This window comes from Haemaphysalis longicornis, unplaced genomic scaffold (assembly GCF_048455015.1).
Source record: "Haemaphysalis longicornis isolate Haplotype H1 unplaced genomic scaffold, Haemaphysalis longicornis Haplotype H1 scaffold_10, whole genome shotgun sequence".
In the NCBI taxonomy this organism is placed as follows: domain Eukaryota; kingdom Metazoa; phylum Arthropoda; class Arachnida; order Ixodida; family Ixodidae; genus Haemaphysalis; species Haemaphysalis longicornis.
This window is the reverse complement of record NW_027526204.1, coordinates 66,906,777-66,933,050: the sequence shown is the minus strand read 5'-3', so window position 1 is coordinate 66,933,050 and position 26,274 is coordinate 66,906,777. Positions and strand designations below refer to the sequence as shown.

At 46.1% G+C, this 26,274-nt stretch overlaps 1 protein-coding gene across 2 annotated transcripts in view; it reads left to right on the top strand.

The window, feature by feature from the left end:
• Nucleotides 1-4,310: 4,310 nt before the first annotated feature.
• LOC144158663 (multidrug resistance-associated protein 1-like) overlaps nucleotides 4,311-26,274 on the top strand; it is a 114,824-nt gene continuing 92,860 nt past the window's right edge. For both annotated transcript variants that reach the window (XM_077689697.1, XM_077689696.1), the window contains exons 1-4: nucleotides 4,311-4,503; nucleotides 13,357-13,524; nucleotides 18,595-18,729; nucleotides 21,180-21,320. In XM_077689697.1, coding sequence (XP_077545823.1) covers nucleotides 4,486-4,503; nucleotides 13,357-13,524; nucleotides 18,595-18,729; nucleotides 21,180-21,320 — 462 coding nt within the window. In that variant the 5' untranslated portion in view covers nucleotides 4,311-4,485. The remainder of the gene's footprint in view (nucleotides 4,504-13,356; nucleotides 13,525-18,594; nucleotides 18,730-21,179; nucleotides 21,321-26,274) is intronic.

The following is a 26,274-nucleotide window of genomic DNA, read 5'->3' as shown; positions in this document are numbered from 1 at the left end:
AGCACAAACACAAAAAAATTAAAACGTGTGGTTGGTGAAATGGAGAAGTGCCGTAAAAAGGCTTAGGCCTTAGCAGCCGAATCGCAGAGCTTGGGTACGGTTATCAAAGGAAAAGACAGCGTGCTTATTCGTTGGAGGAATTTAGGGCCTTGTAAGGGGACATTTGATGGCGACAGCCGTGTGTTTTTGTCTGCCAGCATTATCAAAAGTGACAGGATGACCTTCTCATTCTGCTCCAAACTTGCAGATTGCAGGAAAGGTCAGATTTTTTGCGCCCCACAACGGCGTCAATTCTTTCGTAGAAAGGTCGTCAAATTTTCTGAGAGACATGCTGGTGCGCCCTAAGTCGCTTAGTCATAACTACTATTGAGAACGCATAGAATTTTATCGCATGCAGTTTCAGAGTTCAAAAAATTCTGGAAAACGTATTTCGAATTTAAGACTAGCGCTTAAGCAATGAAACCTTATGTTCTCATTGCGGGCTTTGAAACAGCACGTTTTTTGCTGGTTGAGGTCTTTCTGTGATGATTTGAGGAATTTTATAACCTAATATTTTCTTTCTGTTTGCTTTTATATTCAATTATTCGTGTCCCTGGGCCTGTTTAGGTTAACATTTATGATTTGTCCTTAAAAATTATATCTATTTAAGTTTAGTTTTTTGTGTATATCTCCCCCAGACTTACTGCATTCTTATGAAGGGTCTACACAATCTCCGTTACAAATGGGCCACACTAGGTTGTACGCATACGCGTCGTGTCAGCGCTGGTATTCGAAGATTCCAACCGCAAACTCAGACTCAATATCTGATTCTCTGCAGGTTCCTTATAAAGCATAGTGAACGCTACGTTGATTACCAGTGTGTCAGGAAGGGTAGGGCTGGAATAAAATCGTGCATAAAGACTGGTGTTTACAGCTATTATTGCGAATAATTAATCGCAGCGTTACAGAATAATCCCCAGCCTTTACTGAAAGTAGATTACGTCTGCGCAACGTTTTCCCCAAATTTTTAGGGCTAGACATTTCAGTTCACTTTGGACTTCTCTTTTAAATGTGATGGATTACATAGTTCATAATATTGGCTGAAAGTGTAAAGCCTTTTTAACTGAACGGTAACGTTGGCAATGTTGAAAACGTGTATTTTTTCATCCCGGACAATTGCAACATCACAAAGAAGTAATTATGCTTCCCAAAACAGCATTTAGTGCCAATACCGTCGATGTACCTGTAGGACCTTATTTGTTTGCTATGTTTGTGTTGATAGAATGGCTGAACGTTAGTAGAAACGAAATTTAAAAGATGTAGAAGGCTGATCTGAAATATTGATAAAGCAACGTTAAATAGTTGTCCTGGGAAAAATACAACTAATAGTGATGCATTGTATGCTCTTTATATTTACAATATTGGGCGCTCATCAGTGGCCCAAACAAGAATTTATTTTTTTAAACAATTATTACGCAAATCCCCACAACCTTCCAGGAATGGTAACGCGACACCTAGTTGGGCATTCTGCTGATTTGCTGATGAAGTTTCTCAAATGAATTCGGCCAGCAAGCCCGGAACGAGTGTTTCCAAACTCCTCGCTGCACAGAGCACCCACGTGACATGTGTGATGTCACGGCGCGTGCTATTTTTTGAAGCGCCTGCTAAAGCGAACTCACCGTTCTATATCGGCAGGCTGATAGAGTATTAAAAAAAAAGGAAAAGATCTGCAGCCTGACTAGAGTGCTGGGTACGGGAGCTGGCGGATTGGGTTCGAGCCCCAGCACCACAACCTCTTATTTTTTTATTGCCCCTGTCTTTGTAACTTTTTTTCTGAACTCAAATCTACGCGTTGTTTTTGTTAATAATGGTGATTCGGTATGTTTTAGGTCGCGTTAGATTTGGGGCGCAGCCGATGACCACGTTTAATTACTCTTCTCCATCTCACGAAAACACATGTCACGTGGGTGCTCTGTGCAGCGAAGCGTTTGGAAATACGCGCCCGGGACATAAGTACTAGTCGACACGGTTGTTCGGAAGATAGTGTTTCTTTCACACTGTATTCGCGCCAAAGTCGAGAATATGAAAATGGCGGTGATCGTCAGAACAGGCGAGACGGACAGCGCGCACGTTAACGGTGCCAAGATGGGCATGTGCGTGCTGTGGACGTTCAAAATGTCTTGCTGGAAAGCGCGAGAGAGGGCTAGTTGCCGCGGCGTATTTCTTGTGTCCGCGTGCGCAACACTTTCTGTTGAGCTTGGTGACCGCACCCGTCATTACATGACTAGACCACTGGACAGCAGCCTTCAAAGCTCGTTCTCTCGCTCCCTATCTCAAGCAGCCCCCGTTATGCCACCGTTGGTGCCTTCGTCTCTCAAGCCCGCTGGTAATGCACCTGTGGCAGCGGCCTACCTACTTCCCCGCCGCAGGCTGTCCCGGCACTTCTCAGAGCACTTCTTTGGCACTCCCTTCGCACTGCTGTTTTTTTAATGACACAGTATCCCAAGCTGGAGCCTTGAACTCTGCTTTTTTTGGTTCTGTGCAACTTAGAACATTTTTTCTACCTTGCCTGTCTCACGAACAGCACACAACCAAGGCTTTTGCCTTAGATTTGTCGATCGGTTTTTTTTAGCTAACGTTCAACATCTATATTGAATCGGCTTTAAAGTTGATGCCAAATGTTGTCTTACTCAGACCTGATAATCAGTATAGCACACCGGTTAAAACATACCGGGAGTAATATATTACCCAGTATATGGAGGAATAGGCTTCCCATTATCGTACGAAAGGTCTACAATAAACGTTTCCCAAAGCGATGCTGTTGTTAACGCGCTAAACGGGACACAGTGCTGAAGGGAAGCTTCAGATTCAAGAGCATCAGTTTTTGTTCAATACTATAGACGACATCACGTCCACGGAAAGTACCGGGATCACTTAAAACTCAGAAAGATGTAGCCTATGCGAAATAGAAGTATCGGATTGCCCAACGTGTCCTCTCATTATCATCATTGTCATGTTTATGTGTTCGCTGGTTTTTTTAGTCTCTCCGACCATGATGACATGTTCGACCTATGGCCTTTGTTAAGCCTCTACTTACACGTAACATTAGACAGCCGCATCGCTGAGGGTTTTGTGATGTCAAGCCTCGTTAAGCTCACTGTACAAGCTGGTGTGCACCGGCTAATGACAATAAAGATGTAAGGGTAACTTTGAGCGTTACTTGAAGTCGGCACATATCAGCGTACGCACCACTCGAACGCCATCTTCGAGGCATGGCGCGCAATCGCAGCTTTTAGTGGATACCGTGTGATGGTGCTACTGTTGCCCGACAAGTACAGTTCCTCTATATGGCTCCCCTAGGGGAGCAGAGTTTCGCGTCTATCCGCCATCTTGAGTTCTAAGGTCGTGCAAGAAAGCCACCCGTTCCACGTGTAGGAGCCATCACCCCGCCACCGCGCCAGTGGCAGCGGCGAGGAGGAGTCGGCGCATGCGTGTGCGACCAGCTGCAGCACAGCGCGACTGCGCCGATAGTCAGCTGCTTATCAGCTGAGCGGCCGACGCTGCCCCCGCCACCACAACCGTCGCTGCTCACTTGAAATGAACAGACTGAAAACGGTGTCTTGTGCGCCACAGTGAAAGCGGGCTTCACTTTCGTAAGGTGTAACCCGCGGCATGTGGCAATCAGACGCGCAACTTTTGTGCTACGCGATATACACGAACTCTAGCGCCAAGCGAAGGGGACATTTTGTGTACGTGTTCTTTGCCACTTGTTGTATTGCTAAATTAACCATACATGTGATCAATTTGCTTCTAAAGGCTTCAGTAAAAGTTTCAAACATGCAATTTGTATCCGAAGCTCACAACACATTTACTAGATTCATTGTTACTCTGTAGACCCACCTAACTGTCATGGTTACGGCGGAGAGTGTATTTACGCATTCCTGTCGGCCGCGTTAAGTATGCTGCCAAGAATCAAATTTACCCACATTTGGCAACCGAATTACTGTAATTTGTAACAAAACATCTTCCGTGAAAACTTCGACGTCGGTCTGACCATTATTTTGATTTCTTCAATTTTGTATGATAATTCACAGTACTGAATAAAATTAACGCCTGTAGAAGTAACATCACAACTCGTTTTAAATGCTTCGTTATAAAAGGACAATAACCCAGACGTGTAGCACAGCGACACCAACTGGTCGACATTTTAACTGCTTTACATGCCCCTCTCAAATAAAAGGTAAAGAGCTTAATAATGCTGGCAGCTGTGCCGGTTAAGAAAACTCGCTTCACTCTAGTGGATGACCGAGCTACTTTTTCGATTGGGGTAAATAGATCGTCAACCCACATACCCGAGCCGCTGAAAGTCATGAGCTTTACGCCGAGGCACAGGTGCTGGGATTTCCTTCGGCGCTGCCCTTTGTCGTGAGCAGCGAAGTTCCTAATATATGGAACTCTACTGGCCTTCGCTCGACATTATTTAAAAGTTTTCAAGTGAACACAGCGATGGATTCAACAACTGAGGTGAGATAGCGTGTGTTGAGTCTTTTTCCAAGACGTGGAACGAGGTTTCTTTCCGACACAAATATCGTACAGAGAAAAATTCAGTATTTTAAATATTGTGTTTATTTCTCGCGTGAGAGCTAAACTACGAGGGTTTAATATTTGCCCCAGCAGCATTCGCTGTGTAGTAGCAAGCGTTGGTGTACCACATATTGATACTTTTCTGAAAACATATATTTTGCGCTCAAACTCGCACCAAAATGACTTGGCCAGAAACAGCACGTGCCACAACACAAAAAAATATTCACAGGCTAGGTGTGACTGCCAGAAATCAAAATGCTTTCTGCAATAATCATGTTGGCCTCTGAAAAAATGTAAAACCTAACCTATTGCATTTTCAATGCATCCGTGTTCCAGGGATTGTTTTCTGCCGAATTCTGTTTTGCCAGGCGCGAATTGGGACGTCTGTGTTTGAATACATTCTGTAGCCCCAAAGTGGCCAGGCCAATGTTGAGTTCATTGTGGCGAAAAATGCAAAAAAGTAGGGCTTCAATTCTATTGAAATAAATAGTTATGGACACACGATTGAATGACCGCTGTGTTGAATAGCAGGTAGGCACACTCAACACACCTGCACTGCATTTTAAAGGGACATGGGGTGTCCTGTCAAAAAAGTAATGCATTGCCCCGTAGACCGGTTGCTAGACGCAATAGATCTGATAAGATATGGGAACACATGGCGCGTACGTGAAAGCGGGATTCCATTGTGTCAGAACCGTAACTTGAAAATCGCGAAGAACGGTTCTAGATGAGACGATACGGAATCGATGATGAACAAGATGTACAACAGTATATATTGTCAAGGTATAAACAAAACTACTAGCAGAATTGTGTATTCACACAGGTGAACTTGTGCCCACAAGCGAGCTGCGAACGTCTAGCCGAGGCCGAACTCCCGAGCTTTCCTTCCGTCTCTTCTTCTCCGGCTCCCTTTCTTCGTCGTCTTCGTCTCCGGAAGTGCTGTCGCCCCAGTTGGTTATGTAGAGAAACAAGAGCGGTTGGTTAATGCCTGCCCAGGCCATTGCGTTAAAGCTCAAACTCATTACCAGCCGTGGCATTGCCCCCCTTCTGGATGGCATCGACCCGATGCCACTCGTTGAAAAACAAGAAAATAATCATAACTACTTGGTTACGACGTCAGCATGCGGCGGGGATGTAAAACCGCACGAACAGTCATCGCCTTGTCACCTGGCGTGATACGGTTTCACGCCTACGACATGTACAACTTCTGGGCGAGGTTGTCGCCTTGGAGAGCAAAAGGCGTTTCTTTCTGGAACCACGACGTAGCCAACGTACGACAGACGCGACAATACCTTGTAGGGCCCGAAGTAACGCCGCAGTAACTTCTATAAAACTCCGCATACCTATACGAGGTCGCTTGGTCGGTAGTCCACATGGCGACGTCCGGAAATTGTACCGTCGCGTATTGATTTCTTGCTGTGTGCGGATTCTAAAGCGGGCCAGCTGGTGAGCCTCTTCAGCTCTCTGCGTCAGGTTTTCGAAAGTTTCGTCCGTTATGGCACCGTTGTCAACAGGCAGCATTGCGTCTAGCGTTGTAGTGATTTCGCAGCCGTACACAAGTTCAAATGGAGTAAAGCAGGTAGTTTCCAGCACCGCCATATTGTAAGGGAAGGGGGCGTAGGGAAGAATTCCGCCCCAGGTTTTGTGGTGAAAGTCGATGTACATGAACAGCATATCTACCAATGTCCGATTTAGGCGTTCCGTCAAGCCGTTTATTTGGAGATTACATCCGGTAATTTTCCCATGAGCGCTGTGCGTCAACCGGAGGACGTCCTGCACAAACTCTGCGGTGAATGCTGTGCCGCGGTCTGTTATAATAACAGCGGGTGCGCCATGGCGGAGCACGATGTTGTAGGGAAACAATATGGCTAACTCTACAGCAGTTGTGCGTGGAAGCGCCCCGGTGTCAGCGTAACGCGTCTACTAATCCGTAGCAACAATAATCCACTTGTTTTCCGATGACGACTTCGGGAATGGGCCTAGTAGGTCCATCCAAATTTGGCTAAATGGTCCCGGCGGATACAGCGGGTTTGACGGTAGGTGTCTTGCGTCGCTGGCAGTCACGGCAGGTCCTCAAATACTGCTGCACTCATGTCAGTAGTTTTGGCCAGTAGTATTCCTTATGGATTCTTGCAAACGTGTGCCTAACTCCTAGGTGCCCAGCGTTTGGTTCGTCATGGCAGGCCTGTAAAGTTTCAGTTCGTAAGGCTGACGGAATGACCAGAAGAAACTTCTCCTTGCTGTGGTCATGGTTTCTTTTGTACAGGGCGTCGTCCAGTAGGAAGTAAGAATTTAGTCACCAAAGAAAGGCGCGTGGAGGCGTGGCAACCCATCCACGAAGGAATTCAATGAGTGGTCGCCGTTCTGCGTCGGTCAGTTGATGTGCTGCCATATCCGAAGTATGAACGACTCCGATGAACGGATATTCCTCGGCGGCGTCAAACGATCTAGCCGTGACCGGTGCACGAGACAAGCAGTCTGTGTCACAGTGTTTTCTACCCGATTCGTATGCGACCGTGATGTCGTACTCGTGCAGCCGTAAGCTCCATCGAGCAAGCCGTCCGGACGGGTCCTTGAGCTTTGGCAGCCAGCAGAGGGAATGGTGGTCGCTAACAGCACGGAATGGCCTACCTTACAAGAACGGGCGGAATTTGCTGATAGCCCACACGACTGTTGGGCATTCTTTCTCTGTCGCGGAATAATTACTTTCCGCTTTGGAGCGAGCGCGGCTAGCGTACGCTATTACTTTCTCTACACCGTTCCGCCATTGTGCAAGGACGGCACCGATGCCAATGTTGCTGGCGTCGATAGGAATTTTGGTGTCCGAAGTGTTGTCGAAGTGGGCCAGTACGGGTGCAGTTTGCAAGCGCTGACGTAGGTTGTCAAACGCCTTTTGCTGTTCTTTAATCCATTCGAAGGCTACGCTGTATTTCATAAGTCGTGGGAGGGGTTCCGCTATGTGAGAAAAGCCTTCCACAAAGCCTCTGCAGTATGCGCAAAGCCCCCAAAAGCGTCTGACAGCCTTCTTATAATTGGGTCGAGGAAACAAGGCTAGAGCAGTCGTTTTTCGGGGTTTGGTCGAACGCCATTACCACTCACAACATGACCCTGAAATTTCAGTTCTTGGAAACCCAGATGACATTTCTCCGGTTCGATAGTTAACTGTGCTGCATGAATGGCTTCGAGGGCACTTCTCAGGCGGGACAAATGTTCAGAGAACGTGCTAGAAAACACAACCACGTCATCCAAATACTCCAGACACGTCTGCCATTTAAGTCCAGCCAGAACAGTGTTCATCATGCGCTGGAACGTAGCCGGCGAATAGCATAGGCCGAAGGGAAGGAACTTGAATTCGTACAGGTTGTCCGGTGTCACGAACGCCCTGTTTTCGTGATCTCGTTCGTCGACTTCGATTTGCTAATAGCCAGATGTCAGGTCCAATGAAGAAAAAAATTTAGCATCACGCAGGCAGTCTAATGTGTCATCAATTCTTGGCAGGGGATAGACGTTTCGCTTTGTAACACTGTTCAATTTGCGGTAACCAACGCAGAAGTAGAGGGGGTTGTCTTTTTTTCCTTAGTAGCACGACAGGTGAGGCCCATGCGCTTCCCAATGGTTGGATAGCATCATCTGCCAGCATCTCTTCCACTTGCTTCTTGATTGCATCCGGCTCATTTGGGGGCACCCTGTACGGGTGCTGCCGCACACTCCTTGGGTACTGATCCGTAATTATTCGATGTTTCGCGTCCGGCGTACGGCGCACTTTAAATGTTGTGGCAAATCAAACGGGAAATTCGCGCACAAGACGTATTAAAGCATCCTTCCCTGTTGTCGAGAGTTTCTGGTCGATTTCCATGGGTATGTGTATATCAGCTGTCGGTGACTCATCCGAAGTTGTCCCCAATGTGGTTAAATGGGTCACGTCGGCGACTTCCTCGATGAATGCAAAGGTGCTACCTTTCGCGAGATGGCGACGTTAATTGGGGAAGTTGGTAAGCAAGACAGGTGTGCACCCATTTTGTACGGGTACAAACCCTCTTGCTATACACATACCCTTGTCCAGTAGCTACGGGATATTCCCTGCGGCTATACCTTTGTAGTCCACGAATGCGTCACTTCTAACTTCGACACGCACGCTTGTGCTGGCGGGAAGCGTTACGTTGTCATCGACAATGCGAAGGGACGTGTCATGTCAGTCGGTATTGCTGCTGGCCATAGCTTCCTTTGTGGAGAAGGTGATTGTGGACTTCGCTAAGTCAATAACGGCCCCATACGAGTTGGGAAAGTCTATGCCAAGTATCAAATCCCTCGAACAATCGGCAAGTACTGCGAAGGTGCCCATGTATGTGACGCCGCGGATCTCGACCCGCGAAGGGCACCTAACGGCCGGTGCATTTAGATGACCCCCAGCTGTGCGGATTTGTAGCCTGTCAAGGGGGTGATAACTATCTGAAGTGAAATCGCTAGAGCCTTGCTGATAACGGAGTAATGTACACCCGTTTTGGGCAATGCAGTCGTCGTAAAGTCGTCAATTCATACAAGTGGGGTCGCAGGAAGCCGGTTGTGAGGTGCAGATTTTTTTGTCACTGGGTGCCTCGTCGTTGGTATCCGGTCGTTCCCGTCGTCGTCGTCACAGTGGAGGATCTTTGAGCGATTCGTCATCAGCGGCCTCACCTCCAGGGGTCACTGGTTTCAGTTTCCCCGGCTTTCAGGTCTGCGTGATAGGCGGCTGGTGGGGTTGGGCGTGAAGCGAGGACTGAAGGAGCGGCGTCGGTTCGGAGACGGCGAACGGGACTCAGAGCGTCGGTAGGGAACATGTCGTGACGTTCGGTGAGGTAACTCACAAGCTCAGGCGGCCGTTCTCCGTCTCGTGCACGCGGCGCATTGAGTGCAAATCCACGCAAACCGGCTTGGCGGTATGGGCACGCGAGATACACGAGACCAGCCTCCCCGCATTGGAAGCAAAGGGGTGTGCGGTCAGGAGTACGCCAGATATCACTTTTCCGGGAGTTTCTATCCTCTGAGTACAGCACGGCGGGAGGTGGCGCGGCTGGACACGGCATGAAGTTTACGGCGGTTGGTTGCGCTTCAGCAGTGGCGACACTATAGGCGGACGACAGTAGCGGGACTGACGCAGGGTCTCTGCATACGTAGATCTGGGCAGCTCTGCCCGTGCACACTCGTCAGCTGGCTGGTGAACCCACACAGCCCTCCTTATTCCGTCCCTAACAAGCTCAGTAACAGACACAGTAGGACGGGGTAGCTCACCATGAAGCATTGCCTGCAGCTCCTCCCGCACAATCCTCCTGACCAGTTCACAAAGGCCGTTGACGTTGCCTTCCAGCGCTGTCAGATCGTTCGTACCGGAGACGGCAGCTTCCCGGCAGCTGTACTGCCGTGCCCTTTTTGAAGCGCCCTCTCTATCGCGGTCGCCTCTTCAACAAATCCGGGGACTTTTCGTGGAGGACCACTCATCAGTCAGGCGACGATGTCTTGCTTGACGCCTCGCATCAAATGCCGCAACTTCTTGTTCTCGGGCACACATGAATCAGCGCACCGAAATAAGCGGATCATGTCTTCGACGTACATGGCAACGCTCTTATTCGGACGTTGGTTCCTCGCCTGCAGCGCAATATTAGCCTTTTCTTTGCGGTCAATGCTCACATAGGCAGCGAGTAGCCGCTGGCGAAAAACCTCCCAGGAGGTCATTGCAGCTCCTTTGATCACCAACCCGGTACGCGCGGATTCTTCTTGAGCATAGTTGGCATTGTGAAGCTTACGCTTCTCATTCCAACCGTTGAATCTGGCGACACGCTCAAACTGGTCGGACCAGTCGTCTGCACCTTCAAAAGGCTCACCATAAAAGGGCTTCGGCACCCGTTGCTGCTGAACCACGTACCCAATGGTCATGAGAGTCTCAGGCGGGAACGTTTCGCTGTTGTCCCGTCCCGGCATCTTGGCTGTGCAATCTGGCAGTGGACCGCACTCCACCGGCACACCAACTAAGCAGCGGCTGGTCCTCTCGTAAACAGGCGTGATCGGGGTGCCCTGGAGCTTACTAGAAGCCCTTGATGAACCAGGTATTATCTGCACAGCACCTCCTCTACTTCTGCTACGGAATAAACAAAACCACTCTCAGAATGTTGTATTTACACAGGCGAACGTGTGCCCACAAGCGAGCTGTGAAAATCTAGCCTTGGCCGAAGTCTGTAAGTCTTCTTCCGACTCGTCTCTCCGGCTCCCTTTCTTCGTCATCTTCGTCTCCACAAGTTATCAGCGGCTATCCCCCAATTGATATGTGGAAAAAGAAGAGCGGTTGGTTAATGCCTGCCCAGGGCATGGCGTTAAAGTTTAAACTCATTGCCAGCCGTGGCAATATTGAACTCATACATCACGTATCGGTATATATCCAGATCGCTCGTAGATGCCGTTACTTAGTTCGCAATAAAGTCGTCGCACGGGTTCCTGTTTCGTTTGCGATTTGGGCCTTTGAAATTTTGACCATCGATTAGGCGCACTTTCTTAGAAGTTGGGGCAAACATTTACCCAAGGTTTTGACGCAGTTTGGACGCAGTTATGACGTGCGAAAGCATTCGCGTTTCTCTGAACTTCCGTTCGGAAGGCAACGTAAGGTTTTATTGAAAGCATTTTTAGAGTATTAAAAAGCCCACCCGTTTTCAAAATTTCACGTAAAGACAACGTCTTTTAGCGTCGAGTAATATAGGAAGTGGGAATACAGACCTATTAAAGTTTCTTAACTTTATGTTTTTGGTCGCGCATTGTAATGTAACGAATGTAATCTGCCTTTGGACTTTTTAAAACAAGTGAGGAGTTTTAGATGTGTTTTGTTGTTTCGGTTGAATAGGGCATTTTCTGGCTGCTACACCTTCTTCGATGTACGCCAAGCTGGCTTGAAATGCGCTATTCACTATCTCATCCTCTCTTTTCCTTATATCTCAGGTATCTCACATTTTTCTTAAATCAAATTACCACTTTTTGACGCAAACATTGTATGTGTTGAATGCAGAACAAACGCGCTAAATTTATTTCAGCCGTGTTTGCAGTGTATCATATTCACGATGCTAGGAAAGATCCTCGTGGAATTTCCAAGGAAGCTCAAGTTTTGATCGCACTCGAACATCAAGCATCACCACTCCGACATCATGCCCTGTGTGATGCGAAATAAATTATTCTCTTCTGTTTTATATTGCTACCCAAATTATGATCACAAACTGGCCCCACCCTCTTTTTGCCATTTAAATTGCTTTTCCAAAAGGTGGTGGCCAAGAATTCGGCAAACACACTAACGGGGAATCTACTAAAAATTCCGAGAAAAATAAATACAAACAAAAAACCCTTTCAGTGTTTTCAATCAAGATACACGATGCCCCGGGATTAGCAAGTTTAATCATATGGAGGCATATTGGTCACCTTATACATAAGGAATCTTGACTAGGAAGGCAGAAAGGCTTCTATAACCTATGTATTAGCATCACCCGAAAAGTAGTAACATTTCTTATGTAAGAACATCCTAAAATTAAACATAACGAAGGTAAAGTCGGGTGCAAATTTTTTAATGGAGTTTCCACTAAAACAGCAGCTCGAACCAGTTGACGTTGTATGGTATGAAATATTTTCATGCGAAAACAATTTGTTTCTAATAAAAACTTGGGGCAGCTTCGTACTAGTGGCGCGGATGCCGGCCAAACAGCGAAGCTGGCGGTCCCAAGTAGCTTATTCTTGGTTCGACAAAGTTTATGCGTGGTTACCCTTGGATACACGGCGAAGATTTCTGCGTGGTTATTCTTCGAGACTCGGTCAAGTTTTCTGCGTGGTATCGTCGTTAGCCCCCCAGAGAACAACGAACACTGGGTCAATAAAGTATGCACAATGTATCCGAGCTGGTAACTGCGGATCTAATGCAAATCGCTCATGTTTTACCGCCACTTGACCGGCGGGATACTGGGGAGTGGACCGAAGTCGCTGCATCCGTTTTCGAGTTGCAGCGTGCCGACTTTCGTGCGGCGCTTTCTCTATTGGCCTTCAGAAAACAACACCCCAAATACGGTAGCGCTATGGGAGGCAGATCTGGCCAGCTCCGAATCGGGATTCAGAAGGACGTATTTCTTCGAGCCCAGAGAGGAGCAGAAAAGTCTGGGGCCCTGTAAAGAGGGCCCCGCCCCTAAGACAATTGCGATTCCTCCTTTTTTTCCTAATAAACGTTTATCTCTCTCTTTTTTCAAAGTGACGCGATTCTCCTGTGCCCCATCTCTCTCTTTGTCCGAAACCCGGCTGTTGCGCCTCACGAGGATTTTTTAACTTGAAGCTTGAAAGTTCTCTATGACCTTCAGGCCGGCCTGGATGGTTTTGCCCGCAGGCTTTCACATCTCTCCCAATGTGGACCTCGTACTGGAGCCAATTGGCTACGACCACTCGATGTCGGTAGCGTGAGCTTTTTTGGGTTTCCCACTTGAGGCGCGAACGAACGTAAACCAGCCAGGAGAAGAGCACGCGAGTGATCACGCTACGAACGCTGGGCAGTGTCCTGGAAGGTTGAAGGGTGCCGGAACACGCGATCACGTTATCACTTGGTGATATGTTCCTGCGCACGTTCGCAGGCCTAAAGCGAGCTTAAACACCATGTCTGTTAGTGAACACTCGAGCAAAGTTCGGAGCCTTTCTTCACAAATCCTTAACAAAGGTGATATTTCACATATATACCCTTCAAAAGGGCGATGTTTGCTTATGTCGCTCAAGTAGTAAATCTGAGTTGTTCATGCTTTTCTTGTGCAGCTGTTGTATTCTTGGTCCACATTGGAGGCCTCCGCGGTGGCAACGCAGGTTCTCAGGGGCTTCAGCCTTGTGGCTGTTATTCTCCTGGCCCGTCAGCAGATTCACAGAGGCGTTTATGCAAAACCCCCTGGTGGACTGTGCTTTACACTGATGGATGCCGGACAAGTGGTGAGCATGCGAAAGTAACGTGAGCGTGGAATGTGCCCCCGCTGCAGTGGTATAGTAAATTCAGCACGCTGCCTGCGAAGTCACGTGATGTGGCAGCGAAGATATATTCCGCTTAGCATATCTGTCCCGGACATGGGGCTGATAAAACATTGTCGTTCCTCTAAGTGTTTCGTTACCATGTTTTGTGGTTATTCGCTATCTCATGCTCCTCCTAAAAGTCCCCACAAAACTCTCGGTAATTTTTTTCATTCGAAAGCTATACATTTCGAAAGCTATACAGGGTGATCAAATTTAGGTCGACACGTCCGTTTTTTTAAATAGAGGCTTATATTTACGTGAAGACCACCTCCGCAGTGATGTTACACGCCCACGGGGCACATGATTACGTTGTAAATATTGATGTGAGTTGCATAATTAACTAATATAAAAATAATTACTTTTTATTGGCTGCAGTAAGCAGACGTTTGTGTTTAAAAGTTAGACGACGCAATTGTGTTGCTACGAAGTTTCATTTGGCCCGATTCTTCTAGCGGAATCCGACTCCGAAGTATCAAACTGCCAAGTTTATTTGCCGATCGCATGATTACGCCTGCTAGACTGTGAAGACCGGCGCAAAGCTCCTCCCCTTCGTTCTGTGTTTCGATAACGGTTCCGAGTACCGCAGATTGCGACGAAGCCAGGCAAGACTGAAAAGGTGCCAGTTATCCCACTTTCCTATGTCTCCACCCCGTTGTCAAAATAAACACAGCACACAGCAGGTACGTCGCAAAAGGGAGGAGCTTTGCGCCTGACCTCACTGTTTTGCATGCGTAATCGTACGAACGGCAATTAAACTTCGAAGTTCGGTATCTCCGAGAACGGATGCGTTAGAAGAATTATCTCAAATCAAACTGCGTAGAAACGCGATTGCGTGTAACTTTTCACTACAAAAATGCCTGCTTACTGCAGCCCCTCAAATGTTAATTATCCTATTTTGGTTAATTAAGCCACCGACATCAATAATGACCACCTCATTCTGTGTCCCCCTCGGTACATAACCTTGCTGTACAGACAGTCTTCACGTACTTCTAAGCGCGTAATTTTAAAAAAAACCTGTCGACTTAACTTGATCACCCTTTATCCTGCCTGCATAAATAAAGTATGTGATCTTCCTCTTCACAGCAGTTTTAAAGTTTCTACTTTTCTTCCAAAGTAACTTTCGTTAGAGTTGATACCTAATGTCTTTATCGCTGGGCATTACTACTGTGCAATGCCCTTAGGTCGACAGTTTTAGCACTGTACCGCTTTAGTTTTGTGCATTTTCTGGTTTTGTGTACGTCCTTTGTACTGCCTTTGTAGCTGCCATGGTCACGCCTTGTTGTTTTTCTCATTTTCTTCCTCTCATTTTCTCCTGTATTATGTACGGCTGTCCTTTTTTTCCTTTTCAGTTCCCGTATCGCCTCTCCCCTGAATAGGATAGCCAACCGGACAGTATCCTGATTAACCTCCCTGCCTTTCCTGTACTGTTCCTTCCTCCCTTCCTTCTTTCCAAATGAAAGGGAACCGGCAAAAGCCACCTTGTGTCTTGAGTAACGTCAGTGAATCCCTTAGGAAATGCGGAAACCGACAGCAGAACAAAAATATTAAAACTTTTTGAGCTATTTTATTCTTATCTTACTGCCGTGGATGCATATCACCACGATATTCAAGATTTCGGTGGGCTTTTTGATTGTTTTAAAATTAGTTCGGATATTTGACGAGTTGAAAAAATGTGTTGAAGGAGTCGGGCAACGTTGGCCTGTGTGCTAGCCAAAATTCCAGCACTGTTTGTTAGCGTTGGCGCTTGTTTCGGACCAGGTTACTAACGAAACATTTCACCATGCGAACCTCTAGAAAAGAACAATACATAGCAAGATGCGCAACCGAGCAGTCAATAATTAAAGTCTGGTTCTGTCCAGCGTTCTTACACCAAGGTGGTACCATAGAAGCTCACCCTGTTAGTTTGAGGAAACAAAGTCCTTCTGGTTGGTCATGGTAGTACAATTCATGCGTCGACGACTGTTGGTCGTCGTGAGTATAAACTGGCTCATAGATAACATACATGCGCCTACCTAATGTCAGGGAGGGCGCTTGGAGCTTTGGGTGCGTGATGTGCGGCTTGGGGCTTTAGTAGCAGCGAAACTATTACGATTTAAACAAGTCAACTTGTGCTCGTTGTGCATCAAAATATCACAAAAGTTATTGGGGTGGGGGTAAACAATGTCGTTCAAAAACAAACAAGTACATTTATTTCTATGCGATGTACCAGTACATGCATCCTTGCAAGGCCTACATTTAAACTTGCGGTCATCAGTAACTGCTTATTAGAATACGGAGGTTTCGTATTCGGGACACCTTGGAAAGATTGCGTTGTATTGCAACACGGGCGTGCTCAGGCCAAGTTGAAGAACGTAGAAAATACTCTTTAATTTGTGCTTCCAAGAATCCCCCATTTAGTTCCCACGGATTTAAAGTACTATAAAAGCTCAGGCCATATGTTAGCAGTCTACACGAACTTTGCAGCAAGCCTGCGAGAATGAGTATAATAGAAATAGAAGTTTGATATACGAACACGCGTGTGGCACTCTGTTCGTCGTTTGTCTTAAGGGGACCATTAGGGAGCTTTAAAGGCTTTCTAATCACCTCTAAAAAGACTATATTCAGATTTTTTTGGGCATGGGCGCTTATTTTAACGCCTGCAAAATGCGCTTGAATGTGCGGTTCTGTCGGCTTGACGCCACACTGGGTAAACTGTGCAGGGGTAAATTAGCACAGGTATAGCATGCCCAACCTGCTTCACCTGTGGTAAAAAACTCTTTATCAATTTATTAAGCGCTGCCACCGCGCATTGTAATTTAAGTGATATAATGTGTACAGCAGAACAGTGTGTACAGCAGAACAGAACAGAACAGGTTTCTGACAGCAGAACAGTAAACTGCATGCGCCATTTCTTGCTACACCATCTTCGAAACACGTCAAAACTGGCTTGAAATTAGTTTATCCTGCTATCTCAGCTATCTCAACTGTTTCTAGGGGAAAGTCAAATCCCCGTTTTAAGAGAGAAAGAGAAAGAGAAAAAAGCGAAACTTTCTCTTATGAAACGTCAGTGAAACTCTAAGTAGAAAATCCAAGCTGATTCAAGCGTGTGAGATGGGGCACTCTTCTAGACGTCAGCTTCATAGCGAAAGGCACCCCGGTTTCACTCCGGTTACGGGAAGCGTACTTTCTTAAGGCGCTTGATGCGCCTTCGCTTGCCAGCATCATTTTTTATCAAACACAACGTAAAATTGGTGTTTGGCGCAAAACTGAACACCATCAGTGATACGTAAAAGGGTCTGTTTTCAACATTTTTCTGACGCACGCGTTGTATGTATTGAATACTCATATATAGACTTTAAACTGAGCGTTGCCTAATTAATAGTGTGTCGTCATAGTTACAGGGAATGAGCGTGGAAGAATGTTCGAGGGAACCTCGACTTCTCAAAGCACCTTGGTCATTAAATGCACCTAAATTGACCTGAAAAATTCCCAACTTCGTCTACACATACAAATCTATGATTTAGTCTAGTAATTCGACTGCATCTGTAAATCACTCGTTTCTCTTTGTCCATTGCTTTGGGGGAAATAAAAATGTTATACACCGAAACTACATTTAAGCGGGCCCCAAGGTAGTGTGGCATATTGGGAGAGGGAGTGGAGCGACGATTACCAGCACTAAATGTTTTAAGTGCGAATGCACTTCTTAAGCGACCCTTAATCACGCGTCCACCGCCGTCCGTCCATCCGCACCACATACCCACTTAGGGCGATTGGCCAAGAAGAGTTTTTAAGTGCGAAAGCGACCCCACCACATACCCACTTAGGCCGATTGGCCAAGAAGAGTTCCTTCGATACCCATTCGGCATATCTTCGTGATACTAACCACTTCCTACGGGAAATTAACAACATAAAAATCCCTGATGGCGCCTTCCTTGTAACTATAGATGTAACTTCTCTGTACACAAATATACCTCACCGAGATGGGATTGAAGCCCTGGTTGAATCCTATAGCATACATCGGGATCACGAGGCGCCAAGCCCGCAAGTCATTGAAACTTTGACCAGGCTAGTGTGGAATTAAATAGCTTTTAATTCCACAATCAGTACTATCTCAAGCGACCCTGAATCACGCGTCCACCGCCATCCGTCCGTCCGCACCACATACCCACTTAGGGCGATTGGCCAAGAAGAGTTTTTAAGTGCGAAAGCGACCCCACCACGTACCCACTTAGGGCGAGTGGCCAAGAAGAGTTCCTTCGCATCACCCGTGCATTCGCACGTCCCCATGCTCCTCTTCGGGGAAATGCGGGTGAATTTTTCTTATGCTGCCGTTCGGAAAAGTAAGGCTCCAGAGTTCTGTTGGCAAATGCACTAATATTTGCATGCAATAAATTTCCCGATTAAAGTGCAGTAAGGCTTTACCAAATAACTGTCAGCGTTCACGCGATAACGAGCGGGGCGGCCGCCAACCAAAAATAATTACCTGCGCTTTGGTACTTTGGGAGAAAAAATTCTCCACGAGAATCACAAAAATCTTCGAATTAGGTGTTCGTCATGCAAGCAAAATTAAGACTTGAAGGTTCCAAATTTTCAAGGGCAAGCAATTATTAAAACTCCCTAGAAATCCCAAACAGTCATTGGACGTGTGTACGCAAGCATAGAAAAAGACATTTTTAATGATATCATAACAGGTATTTCAATGCATGAAATCTTTCCGGAGGTACTAATGCTATGTTGTAGAAAATATCTGTAATCTGTGGTTAAAGTCATCGCATAGAAAGTAATCATGTAAGGGGTCTATACACTGCCATAGACAATAAACTCAAATTATTTCGCCACCTCCAAATTTTTTAGCAATAATGCACTGCATTGCGAAATTTTGTTTGTATAAAAAACAAGTTCTAGAGTAGACAAGCATAGTAGCAATTTCTATAGTAAACATCGGCATACGTTATCAAGTCACTTAACCACGCTCTGACTTCTGAAACCTCATGCGCGCTTGCCTCTTTTTAGGTGCTCCTTCTGACTTCGGCGGTGGTGGCCTTCGTTAATGCTCTTTATGTCCTGGAGGAAGAGTGGTCAGTACACCTCCTTCACGCCCCTACAATACGGGTAGCAACGGCGGACTTCGCAATGGCCGTCACTTTAGTGAGTACTCAGATTGTTTTGGTACAACGCTCATCTTCTAAGAAAACCTTACCCCACAGAGGTGCAAGGAACCGACAAGGTTGGTTGAAAGTTCTTTGCGACGGCAAACCTCGTGGATTTCATGAAGGGACAGTAAAATATGAGGCTGTGTATCCTTACAAGGAAGTTTTTGTTTCGGTACCTTTAGTCATTTTTATCCTCGGATGGTTACCTTGCGCACTGTAGGAATGCTCCCAGCGTTTCTATCGCAGCTCAACAGTAACGTTTGGGTAGTTAATTTTTAGGGCGAAGCTCCTCTTGCTCGGGCCCTGTCCCGTTCCTGATTGCAGCTGTATACGACACGGCACATTAATGATGATTGTGGCAGGATCCCCCTAGGGATTGGCCGAAGAGGACAAAACGTTCAACGCGTTCGTTGCTACCCAAGAAGGAGAAGAGGAAGAAGTAGAGGTTGCCCTACGTCGCCTGCGAGCTCAAGACTCGTACAGGGGGTGCACGACAGAAGACGCTCTGAAGAAGGCGACGGCCAAGGTGGCTTAAATGTCACACACTGAATTCGCCAGCTTACCCGTGGAGATTCTCATCGTCCAAAACAACCCCTACATAAGCGCCACAAACATCGACGTCGTCGACGGGCTTGTCAAAGGAGCGGTGGAAAGCTTGACGTGAGGAGTCTTTATATAATGTGCGGGCGAATGTTTCACGGTTTTATCGATAAGCATTTTTGCTTCGCCCCTCTCATCATCATCCACTTCGTGGAGATGGCGGAATTTTTTTCCCCTTTAACATCGAGGTATTCTGGGGGGCCGAGGAGACCCACATGGCGGCAACTAGTGTCATTAGACATGATACAGAGTGCCGTCACTGAGACACGCAAATGGTCCACGGCAGCCATTTTGGGGTTTATTAGTGTTGCAACACTGCCACCTCTGTGGCCTCAGTGCTTTATCAAGGTTATTTGTAAACAACACTGCCGAAGACGCAGCAAAAGGGCATCTTTGGCCACACTCTTACTGCTGAAATACTGTTACACGCGTTACACACGTTACACGCCAGCCTCACGCAGCCTCAGAGCATGGAGGGAAAGCTATGCCGACCAGACTTTACCGACTGAAACGCATAAACAACAAAATAGATGCGCCCATGAGCCGTGGTAGTGTAAACAAATGTGAAGGGATAAGAATTCTCCTTTGAGCACGGCAGTGGGACGGAGTAAAAGGAGAAAAAAATTCCGGTGCTCTGCACCCTTATTTAGTGACACTACTATCCTCACAGCATTCAGGAACGGGTGTGTGCATGTGTGTGTCTCAAGGCTGTGTCTTAAGCACCGAAATACAACAGTTCAATAAGTAAAGCCGAAAGGAAGAACGAAACAGTGTTTTTGGTTTTAAAGAAAGGGGGGTGCAAAACTGGGAACAGTTGGAGACAGATGAATGCATATGCCCAAAACAATGTAGTAGACACACCGACAATATGTTTTCTGCTATCTCGACATAGGCCTCTGTAGGGCCACGGACGCATTTGGTCATATTGGCGGAAGTCAGATGGGAGATAAAAGAGGCACGCCTTGAGGCTGCGCATAGGGGTCAGACATTGTCCCACCGCATCTCTTTGTAGCCGCCGCGGTAATGAAATTTTGGGCAGAGTGGCTCCAGTTTATGACGCTTCGGAAGGACGCATCTGCTTATTGCAAAAAAGTGCCGTTGTTCTGGGGTTGCGTTCCTCGGGGCCACAGGGTTACGCTTGCAGCGCGCAAGCCCGGGCCGTGAGTTTTGTAATGGCGGCCGTGGCTAAAGCCCTTCCGGACGATGAAAAAACATGCCTTTCTGGCGTGTGCGCCTTTTCCTGCAGCCACGACGTCTTGAAGAGGAGAGGAACGTCGGAACGCCGCCTCGAAAGCAGCAAGTAAATCCCACGAGGAGTATTTAGCCTCTCGTTTTGATGGCCACGCGCCTTTATTGGGAAGAGTAGCCCAATGCTTCAAAAGGGAGTGAAATATGGCACAAAAGTTTTTATTCCAAGTGTAGCCAAACGGTTCAAAAGGGAGTGAAATATGGCACAAACGTTTTTACTCCTAGACACAGTGCCCAGCAATCCTCGACTTCTTAGATTGCGGCCTCATAAAAGGAGAAACAGCCTAGTTTTTACAACTCAAATAGTGTTTAGCATGGTAACATTTTAGATTTAGCAAGAATACAAAACCATGCTTCGCAATTTTGTGGCTAAAAATTTTGTCGCCATTCACCACCAAGACTTCGCGGTTATACGCATAAAATTACGCATTTGAAGTGCCTTAGCTGTAGGGTGCGCAAAGAAAGTGGGCGTTAAAAACACGTTTGAACTGAAAACAGTAGCCTGAGGCTGTCGTCCACCGCATTGCTTATGTACAGCATCCACAAACTAGCCACATATTCTGTGCAAAATTCGTTAATACACTTCTTATTCCACAGGTACTTGTTTTTATGGTGTTCATCCAGCGGCTTCTCCTCAGCCTCCCACCTTCAGGCTTCTGCTGCTTTATTACGGGCGTCCTATGCGTCTCCACCATCACCGACATCATAAATTGTCTGGCAAGAATGCAGAAGAAAGCGGTAAGCATTTCGTTGACGACGCTTTAAGCAATACTTAACATAAATATCTTAACTGCTGCCACACGACAGAAACAGAAATTCGGTCGTGTAGCCCATATTAAGGTAGCTTGTTATTGATGCGCCATGCTATGTGTATTCACAACACAGCTTCCGCGAACTATCGCACAGAAGGTCTAGATGTTACCATTCAGGCCATCCACCGTAGAAAAGACCATGATAATAGCTTATACCTTCATTGTCGCTTCAAACTGCGGCCCCCTACCTTTTTATCCAGATGTCAAATTGAGGTTACAGAACACGACTCAACACCCGAAACGAACTGGCGGAGACCACGGGATGACGATGCAAGGCAACCAAACACAGGCGGCGGACTGCCCTTAATACGGAAGCGCCCCATTTTGCAGAAACTTCACGCAACCACAATACTCCGTACTAATTGTTCGATTGACCTATCCACATCTTCCGGCTGCGTAAACATGCCCTGGTTACTTGGTACGGTGAGTAGCGTTAATAAAATGTCGTGTTAGTGCTTCCAATTAAGTTATCAGTGCTACGGTAACAAAGCTAATGCCGATATTTTAATTAGTATTTAGTAGAGGGGAGTGGTTAAAATTAAACCCAATATAGAGGGGAGTGGTCAAAATTAGAAACAATACACGAGTGCGTTAGGCAATGCAAAAAAACCAATCCTGCTTTACAGCATTAGCTGAAACGTTTTTACTAGTGGGCGACTTTCGATGGTGGCCGTACGTGCAGGATGGAGGTTCCATTCAACTGATGTACAAGGCACGTACGTCTGTAAAAAGCCAGTCGTTCGACATGGCGGCCCTCCAACTTTGTGAACGCGATCTGAACTAGCTGATGTATCCTCGGGATACAAAATAAGCTCGTCACACCTGAATGGATGGTGAAATGTTTTATAGAACATGCTGAATGAAAAGATTTTGCATCACGATGCTTAAGATCGCCTGTTAAGGCTAGATTTCCCGGATGTTATGCTGGATGTTTCATTACAGTTAGTAAGTACAAAACATAAATATTTGTTCTGGATGATTTCTAGTAAATGTATTAGATTATTTTGTTCTTCGTCCAAACTATTGAAGAACGGCCAAGGGTGAGGTTACGTTTACGCCTAAATAACACCACTTTAGTTTCGGAGTAGTAATTCTTAAGGAAATCATAATGTGAGTTTGCGTGTATAGAGGTTGGCTCGAGAAAATTTTGAAGATTTGAAAACAGGATATGTTCAAATATATTTCAAGGTATCTGGTAAAGGATACCGGTCGGTAATTAAGAGAAGATTGCTTGTTACCTGAATATTATAAAATCAAACCAACTCCCCACCCTGCCGATGACGAAGTCAGCTACCCCTTTTTATGCGACTGGGGCAAAATTCACTGTAAGTTAATTCGGTGATTCAACAGCAATACTTTGTAATAGCTTCGGAACAATGAAATCAGTACAGGGAGGCCGAAGAAGATTTTAGCCAGATGACATGGCGGCTACGCCACATGGTTCAATTATCATTGGGGCATGTTGAGGGGTTCATTTGTTGTAGGGAACGCACAGAGTTGCATGAAAAAACTGAAAAAATAGCTCTAGAACCATTATTCAGTACGGTGTCCTAATATTTTGGGTGAATTGTATGTATAGAAATGTTGACAAGGGTTACAGTATCATCGCTTGTTTTGATAGTGCGCCAAATTTTTTTAACATTAGTTGAGTATACCGACGGCTGCGTATTCCGTAAAAGTTTCTTTGGCAGTCTTCTTTGCTGTTATATATTCACTAGATGCCAATTTATAGGAAGCCAATTGATGAACAATTTCAGATTTTTTGAGCTGGCTTGTACGAGCAATATGTGTGCAAAGACGTTCACATAAAGAGTCTCTTGCAAAGACGGCGCACATGAAAATTCTCTTGTGTAGAGACTGTTAGGTGGAGGGTGCACAATGGGAAATTGTGGTTAGCAATAACTGAGCACACAGGAGCATATCGGTTAAATAAATTGTGAACCGAAATAAGGTACATGTCCCAGTTTGTCGGCACGCTGTGCTATCGAAATATTACAAACATCAATCACGGAATGAACGTATCTAGTTCGTAATTGCCGAGACGTATGCCTCTTTTTATTCTAGAATAGCTTTTCTTTTTTGGGAGGTTTTGAGCAGGATATGTTGACGCAGACAGATATGAACAAGTGGTCACTCTAACCGGACAAAAGATTCGTGTCGGAAACTAGGTCAGGCCTAGTGTTAGCGGGAGATCTGAAGTATTTCCGGTACATTATTTCAGTCTTTCTGGCTGTGTATTACCTGGTAAGGGAAAAAGTCGCAACTGTATATAAAGTCACTATAAAGTATATAAACGCATGTATAATTGAGGCGTGGTAGCCCGGATTTAGCTTAGAACGTTAAGATAAACTAGCAAAAAGAAAGACAATTTGTCATATAGTGGAAAATCTACGTGTGTTTGTGATCATGTTCGGGTACAATATCTGAAGATTTACAATGGAGGGGTGAGAAGCACCAAAACGTTTCGAATACCAAATTAAACAATAGCCCTCGAAATCTCGGGGGAACTGGTAACGTGAATACAGTGAGAACAAAAGTGCTTGTTAATTGTCCAAATAACTCCGCCTCCTTTACAAGTAGTGCGGTTACATTGGTGAAATAAAAAAAAATGGCGCACGTGTGAGGGTCGTTTCTGGTTATGTATCCAAGATGGCTGCCAAGATTCAGTTGGTATTAAATTATCAGCGTTGTACGTAGCGATTGACGAAGTTTGGGAGCCATGTTTGTTTATCATACTTCCAGGGTTAGTGACAAGGACAGCACCTGCCTAAAGTTTTAGCGGCTGCCCGTCGCAGATCCCCACGTGGTGACACCTGGCCCAAAGTTTTACTGGTTGTGATCCAACATCTTCTTAGTGTATTCTAATAGGCTATTTATTAGCGGATTATACAGTCATTGCTTTTCTTTTCAGGACAAGGTTTATATAGTTTAGTTTCAACCCGGCAGCATTTGGTTGATTTTCCCTGAGTAAACAAGCTTTATGACAGCATGATGTGTGGCGAGGGAAAATCTTCAGCAACCAAAGTATCCGTTTCTAAAATAAAATGGCATTTAGGTTACTAAAGTATTTTGTCTTCGACATGCATAATTAGGCAGAGAATGCGCCCATCCCTCTATTGAAGACGATGGTAGAAGGCTAGAGAAAGCCATGGAGTGCCCTCGTCAGTAAACCACTTTAGAGCACAGTCGCACTGCAGTCAACCACCTCGATAAGAAATACCTTACATGTTTGGTAAGATGGTGTGACGTGGAGCTGGTCGCTCATTTTCATTGGGCGACTGTTATTTGCCACGTATGTCCCCAAGTGATCTGAACGTTAAAAACCATTGTCAAAGAGTTCCGAATCAACCACACCTGTTAGGGATTCTTTAATGCAGTCTTCAGACTGCTGCCAAGTTTCTTGAGAGGTATGGTGTTAACTTCGGGCACCTCACCTAATTAATTAAAACCGCCAGCAACTAGGTATGTTTTGCAGAGATTTGGCTTGTTTACTTGTATGGTGTTTGCTGTCACGCCGGCCGAGCTGACTGGGCCGCGAGGGGTGTGAGGAGAAACAGCGAAAGCTTTTTTTTTTTTTTTGATCGCCGCGCTATTGCGTTCACCTAACGAGCGGGCCCGGGCAGGGCTTATACAAATGCGTCGGTCACCCCAAAATAATTGAAAGCGATGTAAGCTTTCGAAGGAGGATTTCCTTTTGTTTGTTTGGAAAATGGGAGGAGGGGGACCATTGACATTTTAACGACTGCGATTACCGCCATGAGAAAGCCCGAAGTAGACGGGAGATAAGGGTCAGTCAAGGGGTCAAACATAGGAAAAGGGCACCACACGTTCTGCCTATGACAGCTGCACTGCTCAGAGCTACTCTACGAAGTTTCCGTTCCACAATTGTCTTACCCTGGCAACTCGGTGGCTAGGATGCGCCCATGGGTAGGTGACCAGTCTTTGTTACGCGCTCGACGTGTGTACAAAGAAAAGGAATTTTGGCGCCGCGGCACACAATCATAGGCGGCACGGTATGTACAATACTTTAGGACAAGCCGCCCAACAACTGATGGCCGGTGAAGGTTTGCTTTTCGTTGGTTGGTTTTTAGTTGCGCTATATTTGTGTTTTGCCGAATACCGCCGGGTTTCTGTATGAGGCTGGTCACATGACTATATTGTACCCACCCAGCTTTGTTTGTCACGGTGGCCAGTCAGCTACCTAGTGTTGTTTAATCAATGAGCCGACCTCTCTCTCAAGTTGTGACACCCCTTTTATGGGTGTAGTTTTGGTGGTAAAACCGAAGAGTTGGATGTTTTGTGGGGACGCGAGACGGCAGGTGAGCTCCGCTGGATGCGGGTATTTCCCGAACTCTTGGATACGATCATTAGCTCTGAGATTTGTAGATACGTAGTGTAATTAAAGTGTACATATTGTACCATTGCTTCGAGTATCTCATCGTTTGCCTGGTGCCGTCAACCACGAGCCATCGTTTCATCGGATCATCGACTTCAGCGACCGATCTATCTGAGTGTCACATCCTTTGAGTTGAATTGATAGATACTCCGAAATGAAGTATTCTGGCGAAATTTGCCTTGTAGTTTATCGAAGCGGGACTGCATAGCGTCATGCTGAGGGGATAGGGCCACAATTGAGTCGTGGGCTTTCGTCGTGGTTTGATCATTTGGTTTGTAGTGTTGCGATTTTCCTAAGGCGGCAAGCCTTGATTGAATGCTGCCAATTTTATTTTCAATTTGATATCTGTATGAGTAGCCTTAAGATATGCAACGAGGTGATCATGACACTCAGGATATTCCACAGAACGTCATTGTGCATCTTTAGGAAGTTACAGAAAAGCATATATTATCTGGTATGGTTCTTCGGACAAACGTTCACTTCT